The following is a 12832-nucleotide window of genomic DNA, read 5'->3' on the forward strand; positions in this document are numbered from 1 at the left end:
TGGGAAGCACCTACGTAATCTTCAGTGAGATTATGTAAGTGTGTGTCCCACACCCTGGTGCCAAGGACATCCTTGGTTGGGTCTGTAGGGATGCTCCTTTGTGGCTCTGCTATCCTGGTGGGGAGTTGGGACTGTTATGTTCATCACTGGGATGGAGGAGCAAGTGTAGTGGATGTCCACACTTTGGTGGTTTGAAGCAGTTAAAAGCAGGAGATTTAGTATCATAGAAGGATCTTCAAAATATAATGCTGAGAAAAAATAAAAGAATTTATGGTAGTAACAGCGGTTTTAAATATGTATGTTTTCATGTATTTTTTAAGTCCTATATGCCATATCCAACACATACTCAACTGTTGGGATGACATACGTGTAAGGTGGCATATTTGTCCATTCTGCTTAAGGGCTGTGACCAGACTATATTAAAATAAATTAACAATGAAATCAGAATGCTTTTTACAGCTTAACATCCAGGTAAATCCGCTTAGACAGAGCGAGACACTTGAGCATCCAAGGTGGGGGCAGGAGGTGGTGGTGAAAGGGAGGATGAGGAAGGTGATGGCAGGGGCTTCCACAGACTGGGGAGAGGTGCTGCATGGATGGAGGAGGTGATTTACTCAGGTCTCTGCACCAGTTCCTTCTCCAGACCTTCTGGAATCTTCTGCCGGTGAAAGTGGGGTCAGAAGAGAAAGGAGGGACCAGTGGGGGTGGGCTGGGTTCTGAGTCCCTCTCTGCTCTCTCTGCTGCAGATCCACGTTCTGGAAGGTGGGGAGGTGAAGATCTTCAGCAGGAATCAGGAAGACAATACCGGAAAGTACCCAGACATCATCAGCCGCATTCCCAAGGTAGGTGTCTGCTTCCCCTGGTGGGGGGTGGGTAGGGGAGGCTGCAGTTATGGGGCAGAGAACTGCGGCCTGTCCAGGCCAGCTGGGCACAGCAGGGTTGTCAGAAGGAGATTGGAGTGCGTTTGGCTGCAGATAATGCAACACCCATCTCCCAGAGGCTTGAGCAGATGCCCTTTTTTTTTCTCAAGGGAATCTGGGTAGGCTACCCTGGCTCAGCTGTGCACCCAAGTTCTCCAGAAGCCATTTATTTCTGTCTCTGTCCTCTGTTGTCCTTGACTGGTCGGCTTTTCATCCCAACACTTGTCCCCTGATCATCCCCAGATAGGTGCCACCATTCACATGGAAAGACAGTCAAGGGGGTTTTGGCTTCCTACCATCCAGGTACCTCCCACCACCCTGGGCCGACTCTGGTTTGGGGTCACCATCCAGCCTTGGGCCCCATGGCGCAGCAGAGGCTGAAAAAGCCAGAATGTCACACTGACAAGGAGAGGCAGTGGGGACGTAGGTGCAGGGAGCCAGCCTGCAGATCAGCTCTGCCATTGGAATAGGGACGGCTTCTTTGCTCTTGGGCGTCTTGGGCCTGCTCTGGGAGCCCTTGGTCAAACAGCCCTTCTTGCCTGATCCTAGTTAATTAGGAAGTTGGCACTTTCCCAGAGCAGCATTAGCATTAGCTGAGCTTTCCCAGAGCATAGGCATTAGCTGAGCTCTTGTTAGCTGCCAGGTGCTAGCGTTTCCAATAAGTTTTACTAGATGTAATTTCTCTGTAGAGTTCTGATTTTAGTGTACATGGTTTGGTGAGTTTTGGTAAGTTTATATACACTTGTGTAAACAAAACATTTTGATGTATCACCTAAATTGTTCCCTTGTGTCCCATGCCAAGCGGTACCCCCCCCCTCCCCATAAGCTCCCAGAGGCAATGAGCATCGATACACCGTTTTGTCTCTACAAGTGGTGTGGCCTATTCCAGGGCTTCTTGTGAGCGGTATCCTACAGTTTGGGGTCTTTTGCCTCTGTCCACTTTTGTTTATTCATTTAGCGCATATTTACTGGGCACCTGCTCTGTGCTGAGCCCTGCACAGAAGGCTGGGGACATAGCATGGACAGGCTACACCCAGCTCAGGCCTGGCAGGGCCAGCAGATCTTCATCGGAGCGTCCCACTGCTGGCTCTCTAGTTATACAGGGACACGGGGGCTCTGAAGGAAAGACCACCATTCTGTGAGCCTCTGTATCTGTAAGAGATTTGACCTAGGCCCGGTGTCAGCAAGGCAAACCACTACCACATATTGCCCCAGGATATAGAATGAATGGTGCCACCTAGAGTTGTGCAGTAGCATTCCTTTGAGGGAAAAGAAGTCCTCCCAATGGAGGTGAAGGATAATGACAGATGTTCTAGAGTGATTAGGAAGTGCAAAGGCTCTGTGGTTGGAGGGGCATAGCCCATTCACAAAACAGGGTAGCGTACTGGGGTGCAGAGTCTGAGGGGACCAGGTGAGGTGAGGGTGGGCCAGGGGCCGACTGAGGAGAGCCCCCACAGCTTTGGGAAGCCAGGTATGGCTTTTAGCAGGGATGCACTGATCAGATTTGAGGTTTGCTGAGGGCACCCTAACTGCTGTGAGGAGAGTAGTTTATATGTGGAGGCCATACAGGAATAGAGTGGACTGCTAGGATGATGTGACGTGGGCTGGACTGGGCTCAATGAGGTGGTATTCTGTAGGTGACTTAGAGATTTCAGAGGGGAAGTGGACAAGTTCACGGGGAACTGACAAAGGTCACTGGGTTTCCAGCTTATGGGACCAAGTAGTAAGTCTCAGAAAAGTTCATTTCCCCCCACTTACAGGGAATGAGAAGAGGGTCTGTGTACACATGTACATCTTTGAATTGACATCAGTTTTTTTGTGAATCTTGAGAAGGAAGAGCTGTAGAAGGAAAAGGACCTGTTTCTCTGGGCCTCATCCCCTACCTCTCAGCAGCCCTGGGTCTCCTTCACTTTTCAGATTAAACTCCCGTCAGTCACGTCTTTCATTCTGGACACAGAAGCTGTGGCATGGGACCGAGAAAAGAAGCAGATCCAGCCATTCCAAGTGCTCACCACCCGCAAACGCAAGGTAGTCTCAGTCTCCCTCCACTACCTGCCGTGGTCACACAGTTTCTCCTCTTCCTCCTAGCCCTGCCCCACCCCAGAAGGACAGAGTGTTCCTCGGGATATGGTTCTTGCTGCCTTACAATGTGGCTGCCACAGCTCCAGCCATTGCATTCTCATCCCAGCATACCAAGTACAAAGGAGGAAAGAGCCTTTCTCCTATCTCTGTTTTTTTATTTTATTTTATTTTATTTTATTTTATTTTATTTTATTTTATTTTATTTTAATTATTTTATTAATTCATTCATGAGAGGCAGAGACACAGGCAGAGGGAGAAACAGGCTCCATGCAGGGAGCCCGACATGGGACTCAATCCCGGGTCTCCCAAGATCATGCCCTGGGCTGAAGGCAGCGCTAAACCGCTGAGCCACCAGGGCTGCCCCTGTCTCTGTTTTATTATGAAAGATCTGTGCCAGGATCCCCACCCCCCCCACAACCTGTGCCCCACCAAACTTCTTTACCTTCATTGGCCATTAGCTGCAAGGGAGGTTGGGAGAGCAAATATTTGACAAAGGGATTGAGTTTGTTGGGATTAGCTGAGAGCCATCAGGTTGCAGACCCAGGAGCCAGTAGCATTGTCACTCTCACGGGTGTGTGGACTATTGCCTGGAGAGAAGGGGAGAGTGGTAGTGACAGGTGTCTGCCTGGGGCATGACGGGAGGCAAACCGACCGTGCCCCTGTCATCATTCCCCACCCCTGCTCCCCGTTCTGCCCCAACCCAGGAGGTGGATGCAGCAGAGATCCAGGTGCAGGTGTGTCTATATGCCTTCGACCTCATTTACCTCAATGGAGAGGTGAGTTCTGGCTGCATGTCTGGGGGTAGCCGGGGGGAGGTGGGGGCTGTGTATGAGCTTAGGAGCCGACCTTCTGAGTGGCCACACTGGGCAGTGATTCTCAGGGACCCCGGAGGGTCTCCAGGACACTCTCGGGGAAGTCTGTGAGGTCCTGCCTGCCCTTCCCAGCTCCGCAGCCATATGAGGCAGATTCTCTTCCTGTATGGCAGCCAGAGCAACACATTGCCGCTGTCTGAATGCAGACACACATGTGAGCGTCCAGCTCCATTAAAGCCAGACATTATAGAATCTGTAAAAGTATAAAGTAATGCCCCCTCTTCTCACTTTTTCTAACATAGGCACATTTCTTTCATAAATGACATATTATTGGGTTAATGTGTTGGAGTTATTATTTTTAAATGAATTGATAAACGTCAAGATTTCTCAGTTCTAACATAGCAAATGTTAACATGTGATATGATAGCTAATACTACGTCACTACTATGGTAAATATCCAGAGATGTAAGCCACGTACATAGAAGCTCTCTGGAGTGAGTCCTCAGCAGATTTCACGGGTGGGAGGGGGTCCTGAGACTGCAAAGTTTGAGAACTGCTGCTCCAGGGCATGGGTTAAGGATCTGGAGCCAGGCCACCTGCTTTGATATCCCAGCTCTCCCTTCCTGGTTGTGTGGCCGCAGATAAGTGACAGCCTCTCAGAGTCTCAAGTTTCCTTGTCCATGATAAAGAGCTGACAGTAGCACCCGCTGTACTTGTTATGGGGCAGATGAAGCGATGGGACCTGGGCATGAGCACAGTGGCTGGTACATACGAGTGTTTATCCTCTAGAATGAGTTGCCAACACCGCCATCATCTTAGATAACTAACCTTTAACGATCTGGCAGCTGAATGGCCACCGCTTGCACTTGACTAATGAAATCAGGGTGATTTCTAATGGGCTGTGCCTGCCCATCAGGAGCATGGATGGAAGTGAAAGGGTGTGGTTAATTCAATCAAAGCTAATAAGATCGCAGAGAGTAGATTAACTTCCGGAAGGTGGGTAAGTCTGTTTCATAGTATAAGGCAAGCAGCACTTTCCCACGAATAGATTTGCTCTAACTCGGGGCTCAGTAGAGCAGGGCCTGCAGGCCGAATCTGTCTCGGCCTTTCTCATCTGTAAGGGAGGCTTTATTGGAACGCAGCCGCATGCCCATACACTTCTGCCCTACAGCCCACAGCTGAGCGGTTGTCACAAAGCCCCAGTAGCCCACAGAGCTCAGAGTATTGACTCTGGTTCTTCGTGCAACAAGGTTGCTGACCCCTGGATTAAAGTGGAAAGCATCCTCTCAGAAACACGTTTATCTCCTATCCGTGTGGTCATCGGCGCCTTTCACCTTTATTCAACCCGTGTTGTAAATGGAACTGTAGCCACAATAACGAGTCCATTCCAGCTCCATAAGGACTGTGGCCCTGTCTTATGCACCTGAGGTCACAGGACTGACCGGTCTCCAGCCCCCTAGCTGCCCTTTTTTTTTTTTTTAAGATTTTATTTATTTATTTGAGACAGAAAGAGGGTACAAGCATGGGGAGAAAGAGAAAGCAGGCACTCTGCTGAGCAGGGAGCCCCATGTGGAGCTTGATCCCAGGACCCTGAGCTCATGATCTGAGTCGACACTGAACCAACTAAGCCACCCCGGTGCCCCTCCCCTTGCTGCCTTTGACTTTCCCTTGAAATGGGTCCTCGAAGTTCTCAAAATCCTCGTGTGGGCCTGGTTCATCCCTGTCGGGGGCCTTCCTATCTCGTGGGAGCCCAGGCTTCTCTTTACCTCCACAGTGACACCCTCTCTCTTTTCCTGCCCTATGCAGTCCCTGGTACGTGAGCCTCTTTCCCGACGCCGGCAGCTGCTCCGGGAGAACTTTGTGGAGACGGAGGGCGAGTTTGTGTTCGCCACCTCCCTGGACACCAAGGACACGGACCAAATTGCCGAGTTCTTAGAGCAGTCTGTGAAAGGTATGGGGGCCTGGGGCAAGCTGCCATGTGTACTCCCTCTTGGCTGCCCCGCCCCGAGTGATTTCACTTGAAGCTGCTGGCTCCGGCTGGCTGGCTGTCATGAGCTGGGCTTCACAGAGGTCACTCTTTATGTCTCCCTCAGACTCCTGTGAGGGGCTGATGGTGAAAACTCTGGACGTTGATGCCACCTATGAGATCGCCAAGAGATCCCACAACTGGCTCAAGGTGCCCTTCCCAAATCTGGCCATCTTTCCATCTGGTTCCCAGTCCTCACTCCACCCTGTTTAAGTGTGGGAGCCTTTTCTCGGTCCCTGATGCCTCCCTGTCCAGCCAGCCACAGACCACCCCTCCACAAATCCTTGCTGCTGGACTCACCAAGAATCAGTTAGAACTGCCCCGGCCTGAGTGCCATGGAAGTTAGATGAGGTTTCTATTCTAAGTTCATAGCCCCTCTCTGTTGGGTGGGGCCGATGGGAAGGGAGGGAGTCAGTCAGGACATAAATGAGATGACATTGGGGGCGATGAGCATTGTGGAGAAAGCAAGTCAAGTCAGGGGCCAGTGAGGATCTTGCAGTGCTCTGGTCATCGGGAAAGGCCTTTCCAGAGTTGACTCTTGCGTTGAGGCACAGATGACAGGAGAGAGTCAGGCACATGGAGATCTGGGACAGAGTGTCTAGGAGAAGGGTGGGGGCAACAATTGCAAGGGCCCTGAGGTAGGAATGAAGCTCCGTGTGTGCAGGGAGCAAGGTGATTAGGGTGTGAGTCGAGGTCAGGGTGGAGGGCAGGCCTCGGATGACACAGCCCCTTGGGGGTCGTTAAATACCCTGGGTTTTCCTCTGAGGGTTTTGAGAAACCAATGGAGGTTTGAGACAGGAAGTCCTGTGGTCTGGTTGTCATTTGGCATGAGACATCTGGCTGGCTGAGGATGGTGGATGGTTGGGGAGGGTGCTGGGCAGACTGGGAACCCTTGGGCAGGAGGCTAGCCTGGAGAGGGGCGAGAGGACTGCAGCAGGAGATGAGCCGGAGTGGAGCCAGAAGGATTTCCCCGGTATGTTTGAGGGGCCTGTGGTCTGTCCCCCTGAGACTGTCAGCAGCTGGGAGGGTATGAGCGTTCCTGTCTTAGGACATTTTCCCTGCTACATACCCCAGGCTGAACTCCTGCCTGGCACTTTCTGGAACAAGTGATAAGTGTTTTCCATGTAAAGGAGTAAGTGGAATGTACATCTATCCCAAGGGAAAGGGGGACCCCCAGGGTCTCCATCTGACTTGTCCCCTCAGCCTCGCCAGCTCCTTCCCCTTCGCTCGTCTCTTTCCTATTTGTTCTGGAAGTCTAGGAGCTCCTCCCACATCCCACCTCAGCCTGGTGATGGTCCTCGGTCTCTACAAGAGCGCTCTCCTTTGGCTCACCCCGATGACCCCTGCTCCAGCATCAAGGAGCCTCCAGCAGTGAGGTCTGTCTCAGTGCCCCCTCACCTCTGGCCTTCCCTCCCTAGCTGAAGAAGGACTACCTCGATGGTGTGGGCGACACCCTGGACCTCGTGGTGATTGGCGCCTACCTGGGCCGTGGCAAACGGGCTGGCCGCTATGGGGGCTTCCTACTGGCTGCCTACGACGAGGAGAGTGAGGAGCTCCAGGCCATATGCAAGGTGCTGTGAGGCAGGAGTAGATTCGACTCCACCTTGGGGGGAGGGGTGCCTGAACCAAGAGGCTCTCGTGTTCTTCCTATGAAGGATTAAGTTTTTTTCTAGTTTTTATTTGCTTTTTCTGATCCTATAAGTAACTCTTGCCTTACATAGAAGTATGTGCTATTATAAAAAGATGTAAAGAAGTTGTGCCAGTTAAGAATTGAGTTTTGCTACAGATGATGACATAAAGGGATTTATTTTTCTCTCATATAATGAGAAGTCTGGAGAGGAGCAGGCGGCTCTCTGATGACATTAGGGGCCTAGGCTTCTGTCCCCGCACAGGGGTTTTGTCATGTGCTTCTGACCTCATCTTCATAATGTGGCTGCAGGGCCTCCAGCCATCACAGCCATGCACGCTCCAAACAGCAGGAAAGAGGAAGGCCGCAAGCAGAGGGATGTGCCCCCTACATTAGCCTCAGCCAACGAACAGCTTCTGTGACATGGGTTGGAATTTTGCTCCACGGCCCACCTCCCTCCACAGGGGAGCTTAGGAAATGGAGTGGGTTTTGTTTTTGTTTAAAGCTATGCACATTGGTGATCCAACAAATGTGAGGCTTTTGCCACAGAAACAGAATAAACTGTTACCCATTATTCCAGTGCCCAGAGGTAACCACTCATAAAATTTGAGGGAATGTCTTATTTATACTTTTACAAAGCTGTGATCTTTGTATATAAGGGATTTTTTTCTCCTATAAATAATGTTTTTTTAAGATTTTATTTTTTCATGAGAGACACAGAGAGAGGCAGAGACACAGGCAGAGGGAGAAACAGGCTCCATGCAGGGAGCCCAACATGGGACTTGATCCCAGGACCCTGGGATCACGACCTGAGCCAAAGGCAGATGCTCAACCACTGAGCCACCCAGGTGTCCCCTAAATCCCATGTTTTAAATACTGTCAGATACATATAAGTAACATGGTGATAAAAAACGTTAGAGTGTTTGCCCTCATCTTCAGGACTTTTAGAAGCACGAATGTGTTAAACTTAAAAATAAAATAGTCTGTTATTTTACCAGCAAAAATGGGTTTGTTCAGAAATAGCATAGAATTGTATTTTGGGACATACAAGCCTTGGCGAAACCGTAGGCTCCTCCTGCAAAGGAAAATAATGGTATTTTATGGGAAGAAGGAGGAAGTGAGAAGAGTTGTTTTGAATGAAAGTCTTGGGGGAAAAAAGCAGCTCAGAGGGATGAGGGTTTCTCAGGGGCTGAGTTGCTGTGTTGGTCCCGTTCTCAGATCAAAGTCTTGTCTTTCCCCGGGGGGCCCTGTCATGGATGGTTCTTTCCTATTGGTGGATTCTTCTGTTGGAGCCTATCACCGAATGTTGGCTTAGGCTCTGTAAGCGACAATCCCTCCTGTAACCGAAAGTTAGGGGGACCCTCTCTACTGGCCTCTGCCTCTGTTTTAGCGAGGTTGCCCAGAATTTTTCACAGTTGTTTGTGGAAGATGTGCTCTGTTTCCTGAACCAGCTCCCTGTGCTCGTGGCCTGCTGTGTTCTTGAGAGTAAATCAGCACTGCACACGATGCTTAGCCCAGGTGACCCGTGACAGACATGGTCTTAACAATTCGCAGAGATCATAGGGCACCGGTCCGGGGTCATTTTACACTATTTACCCAGAACGGTTTTCTGTGAAACAGCTTCTGCCGGAGAAGATATTTAAGGCTCTCCATTCAGAAAGGGCTTTCCGGTTGATGTTTATATCCGTGGTTTGAAGATATGCATCTTACTACGTTTGCTGGCAGCGAGGTTTTTTTAGGCTTGACGATTTGGGTGGGTGAAGGAAAATCTCTGGCATGTGGAGTTTGGAGAGGACATCCTGTTCCAGAGTAGGTGGGACTCAGGGGAGCCCAAGGGAGCGACACCTGGGCCAGGGGGATGGAGCGGAAAGAGCAAGGGCTTCTACGTCAAGCACAGGGCAGCACGTGGGCCAGGGGATGCCCCTGGGAGAGGTGTTACCCCACCCGGGGTCTGCGCCCAGCAACCCTCCCTCTGCCCAGCCCTTCCTCTGTGGTTTCTGTGGCCAGGGTAGGATGGGGGCCTCTGGTATGCACAAATCTGAGTCCTCAGTGGAAGGAGCAGGGGTCGGGGTGGGGGGGGACGCAAGTGGGGAATACTCAGCCACTGGTTGCACCTCTGACCTGCCCTCCCTGTCCTCCCCGCAGCTCGGAACTGGCTTCAGTGACGAGGAACTGGAGGAGCACTACCAGAGGCTCCAGGTGAGCAGCCTGCCTCTCCACCTCTCGTGGCACGCTCTGTGGTGGTGGAGCTGGCTCCAGAGCCCCCCGTGTCCAGAGTTCAAGTCTCAGCTCTGCTGGCTGCTACAGTGCCCAGGACTTGGGTCAGGGAGCCTGCCTCCTGCCTCCGCTGCTGGGGGATGCGTCTCAGGGGAGCACTATCGCAGGGGTCCCTGAGTTGGCCCTGAGTGAATCCCCTAGTAATTGGGAGTGTTGCATGGTCACGGGTATTTGGGGGTACGACTCCCTTCCCTGTGTGCCGGTACTTCTGTCTCTGTGACATTCTTTGGTTCTCTCTCTCTCTCTCTCTCTCTCCAGGTCTCTGTCTCATTTCTTCCTTTCACCATTGCCCTCATCCCCACCCAAGCTCTTACCTTAAGACATGTCTATGTTGCCATCTATCCCCTTCCCCATTTTCTTCCCTCTCTCCTCCCTCCCTGACGCCCCAACCCCCAGCCTTGACTTTGAGACCTAAGACCCTCTCTCTTCTTCATGTCCACTGCTGTTCCCCGATGCTGTTCTCTGCAGGCCCTGGTGCTGCCCACCCCACGCTCCTATGTCCGGGTCGACGGTGCCGTGGCCCCCGATCACTGGCTGGACCCCAGTGCCGTGTGGGAGGTGAAGTGTGCGGATCTGTCCTTGTCGCCCATCTACCCTGCTGCCCGGGGCCTGGTGAGTAGGCTGGGCAGGGGTAGAGGAAAGGGGAACACCTCAGGCTCCAGGCAGCAGGAGGGACCCAGGGTCGACCTTCCAGATGGGAAATGAGGAGCAGGGGCTCGTGAGGGTGACACCTGTGCTCCGGGCTGATAGTAACTAGGAAAGCTTGAGCTTGCTTTTTATTTGGCTGTCAGATAACAGGGTCAGAGTCTCAATTAAAAAAAAAAGAAAAGAAAAAAGAAATTCCCCAGGTACAAAAAGTAAACAAATTGTTTCCTTTAATACCCTAATCTCACATTTGGCTCTTCACTGATTTTTGAAAACACAGTTCCTCTGAGTAACAGTTTAGGACACTTCCTGCTGAGCAGTGATGCGGGCTGTGGCTCGTCTTTCTGAACCATAATTTGTTTTCATGCTACCACATTTTAAAATTCCCTGGGCTGGGATGCCTGGCTGGCTCAGCAGTTTAGCACCTGCCTTAGGCCCAGGGTGTGATCCTGGAGTCCCAAGATCGAGTGCCACATCAGGCTCCCTGCATGGAGCCTGCTTCTCCCTCTGCCTGTGTCTGCCCCCACCCCTCATGAATAAATAAATAAAATCTTAAAAAAATAAAATAAAATTCCCTGGGCTGATCACTCTCACCAGTGGTTCAGCCCTCAACACCAGCCAAAGGGTCAGCAGACGGGGAGGTACACTGCCCCTTGGCCGGTGCTAGGGCAGCTCTCTGCCTTCTCCAGAAGAAATGTGTTTTCTTTGTGATTTCCTACAATCTTTCAAAATCTAGGTAGCATGCACTTTTCTGATTAGAAATGGACTTCCTTTAAAGGCAGAACTCATATATTCATTTTTTTAAAGATTTATTTATTTTAGAGAGAAAAAGAATGAGTATAAAGTGAGAAGGGGCAGAGGGAGAGGGAGAAGCAGACTTGAGTCCTGCACAGGGCTCAGCCTCACAACCCTGAGATCATGGCCTGAACCAAAACCAAGAGTCAGCTACTCAACTGCTGGAGCCACCCAGGCGCCCAGAACTCATATTTTAATTTATTTTTTATTTAAAATTTTTTTTAAATTTTATTTATTCCTGAGGAACACAGAGAGAGGGACAGAGACATAGGCAGAGGGAGAAGCAGACTCCTTGCAGGGAGCCCGATGTGGGACTCGATCCCAGGACCCCAGGATCATGACCTGAGCCAAAGGCAGACGCTCAACCACTGAGCTCCCCAGTACCCCAGGACTCATATTTTTATTTTTTTATTTTTTTATTTTTATTTTATTTTATTTTTTTTATTTTTTTTCAGGACTCATATTTTTAAATTGAATTTCTGTCTTGAAATGTCTAAGACTCCACATTAGACAGGGTTCCCTGGAGACAAGTGGCAGGAGCAGCGTTTATGGAGCTTCTGTATGAAGTAGGTGCTGTGCTCACAGGCACGGCACTTGAGTGCACCTTTCCATCCTCACAAAGCACTGAGCCTCCCTAGCTGAGGCAGTAGAGCCTGGGAGCTGAGGTCACTTGCCCGGGGTCACGCAGTTTCTGAGTTGGGAGATGGGATTTGAACCCTGCCATCTGGTTCTCAAATCTGCAATCTGCCTCTGCTGTCCTGCTCCTTTGGCCCTGAGAATAGTAACAGAACAACAGCATAGACCACAGCTATGGTACTAGCATTTCTTAAGCACTTATAATGCTCCAGGTATGGTCCTAAGATAGGGCTGTATATCGTATTTTTTGTTTTTTTGTATATCGTATTTAATCTTTATAATCCATTGCTTGGCCCCATTGTATGGGTCAGGAAACTGGAGGGCAGGAGCAGGGAGGAGACCCTGGATGGGGAACTGCTGCCCTGAGTGGCCTGTCGGCTAGACCCCAGGAGGGTCTCCATCATCTCCCCCTCCCCCAGGTGGATGGTGAGAAGGGGATCTCCCTTCGCTTTCCTCGGTTTATCCGGGTCCGTGAAGACAAGAAGCCAGAGGAGGCCACCACCAGTGGCCAGGTGAGGCCTTAGCTTCTTGGTGGTGGATTCTGGAATGAGGGGTGGGAGGCAGACCTGGAGCTGCTAACCGCCCACCCCCACCCACTCTCCTCAGGTGGCCTGCCTGTACATGAAGCAGAGTCAGATTCAGAACCAGCAGGGCGCGGACTTAGACTCTGACTCAGATTTCTACTAGGCTCCTACCCTCCCAGGGGCTGGGTGGTACAGGGTGGGTGTCCTGTTGGTCAGCAGATCCGGTGTTGCGGTCGTGTGGGTTTTGAGTGTCAGGTGTGTGTGTGCGTGTGTGAGGGAATGGTTTAAGCTGGGGGTAGGGGGTTTTTGGATCATTTTTTTCAATAAATAAATAATTATTGAACACCCACTGTAGTGTTGGAGTCTATGCTGGGCTCTGGGGTGACAGCTCCAGTAGCTCCTGCGTGGAGGGTGTGTGGCCAGCAGCGTGCTAGGAACTGTCTGACCCAGCACCTTCCCGTAGATTCTCCACAGGTTTGCAGGTGTTC

The 12832-nt window shown here is 51.0% G+C and overlaps 1 protein-coding gene across 9 annotated transcripts in view; it reads left to right on the forward strand.

The window, feature by feature from the left end:
- Positions 1 to 12693, forward strand: part of LIG1 (DNA ligase 1) — a 38455-nt gene extending 25762 nt beyond the window's left edge. For all 9 annotated transcript variants that reach the window (XM_072773098.1, XM_072773126.1, XM_072773133.1 and 6 more), the window contains 10 exons: positions 747 to 842; positions 2838 to 2948; positions 3707 to 3778; positions 5621 to 5765; positions 5908 to 5990; positions 7259 to 7411; positions 9613 to 9666; positions 10213 to 10356; positions 12240 to 12332; positions 12427 to 12693. In XM_072773098.1, coding sequence (XP_072629199.1) covers positions 747 to 842; positions 2838 to 2948; positions 3707 to 3778; positions 5621 to 5765; positions 5908 to 5990; positions 7259 to 7411; positions 9613 to 9666; positions 10213 to 10356; positions 12240 to 12332; positions 12427 to 12507 — 1032 coding nt within the window. In that variant the 3' untranslated portion in view covers positions 12508 to 12693. The remainder of the gene's footprint in view (positions 1 to 746; positions 843 to 2837; positions 2949 to 3706; positions 3779 to 5620; positions 5766 to 5907; positions 5991 to 7258; positions 7412 to 9612; positions 9667 to 10212; positions 10357 to 12239; positions 12333 to 12426) is intronic.
- Positions 12694 to 12832: the final 139 nt, after the last annotated feature.

This window comes from Canis lupus, chromosome 1, assembly GCF_048164855.1.
Source record: "Canis lupus baileyi chromosome 1, mCanLup2.hap1, whole genome shotgun sequence".
Classification (NCBI taxonomy): Eukaryota; Metazoa; Chordata; class Mammalia; order Carnivora; family Canidae; genus Canis; species Canis lupus.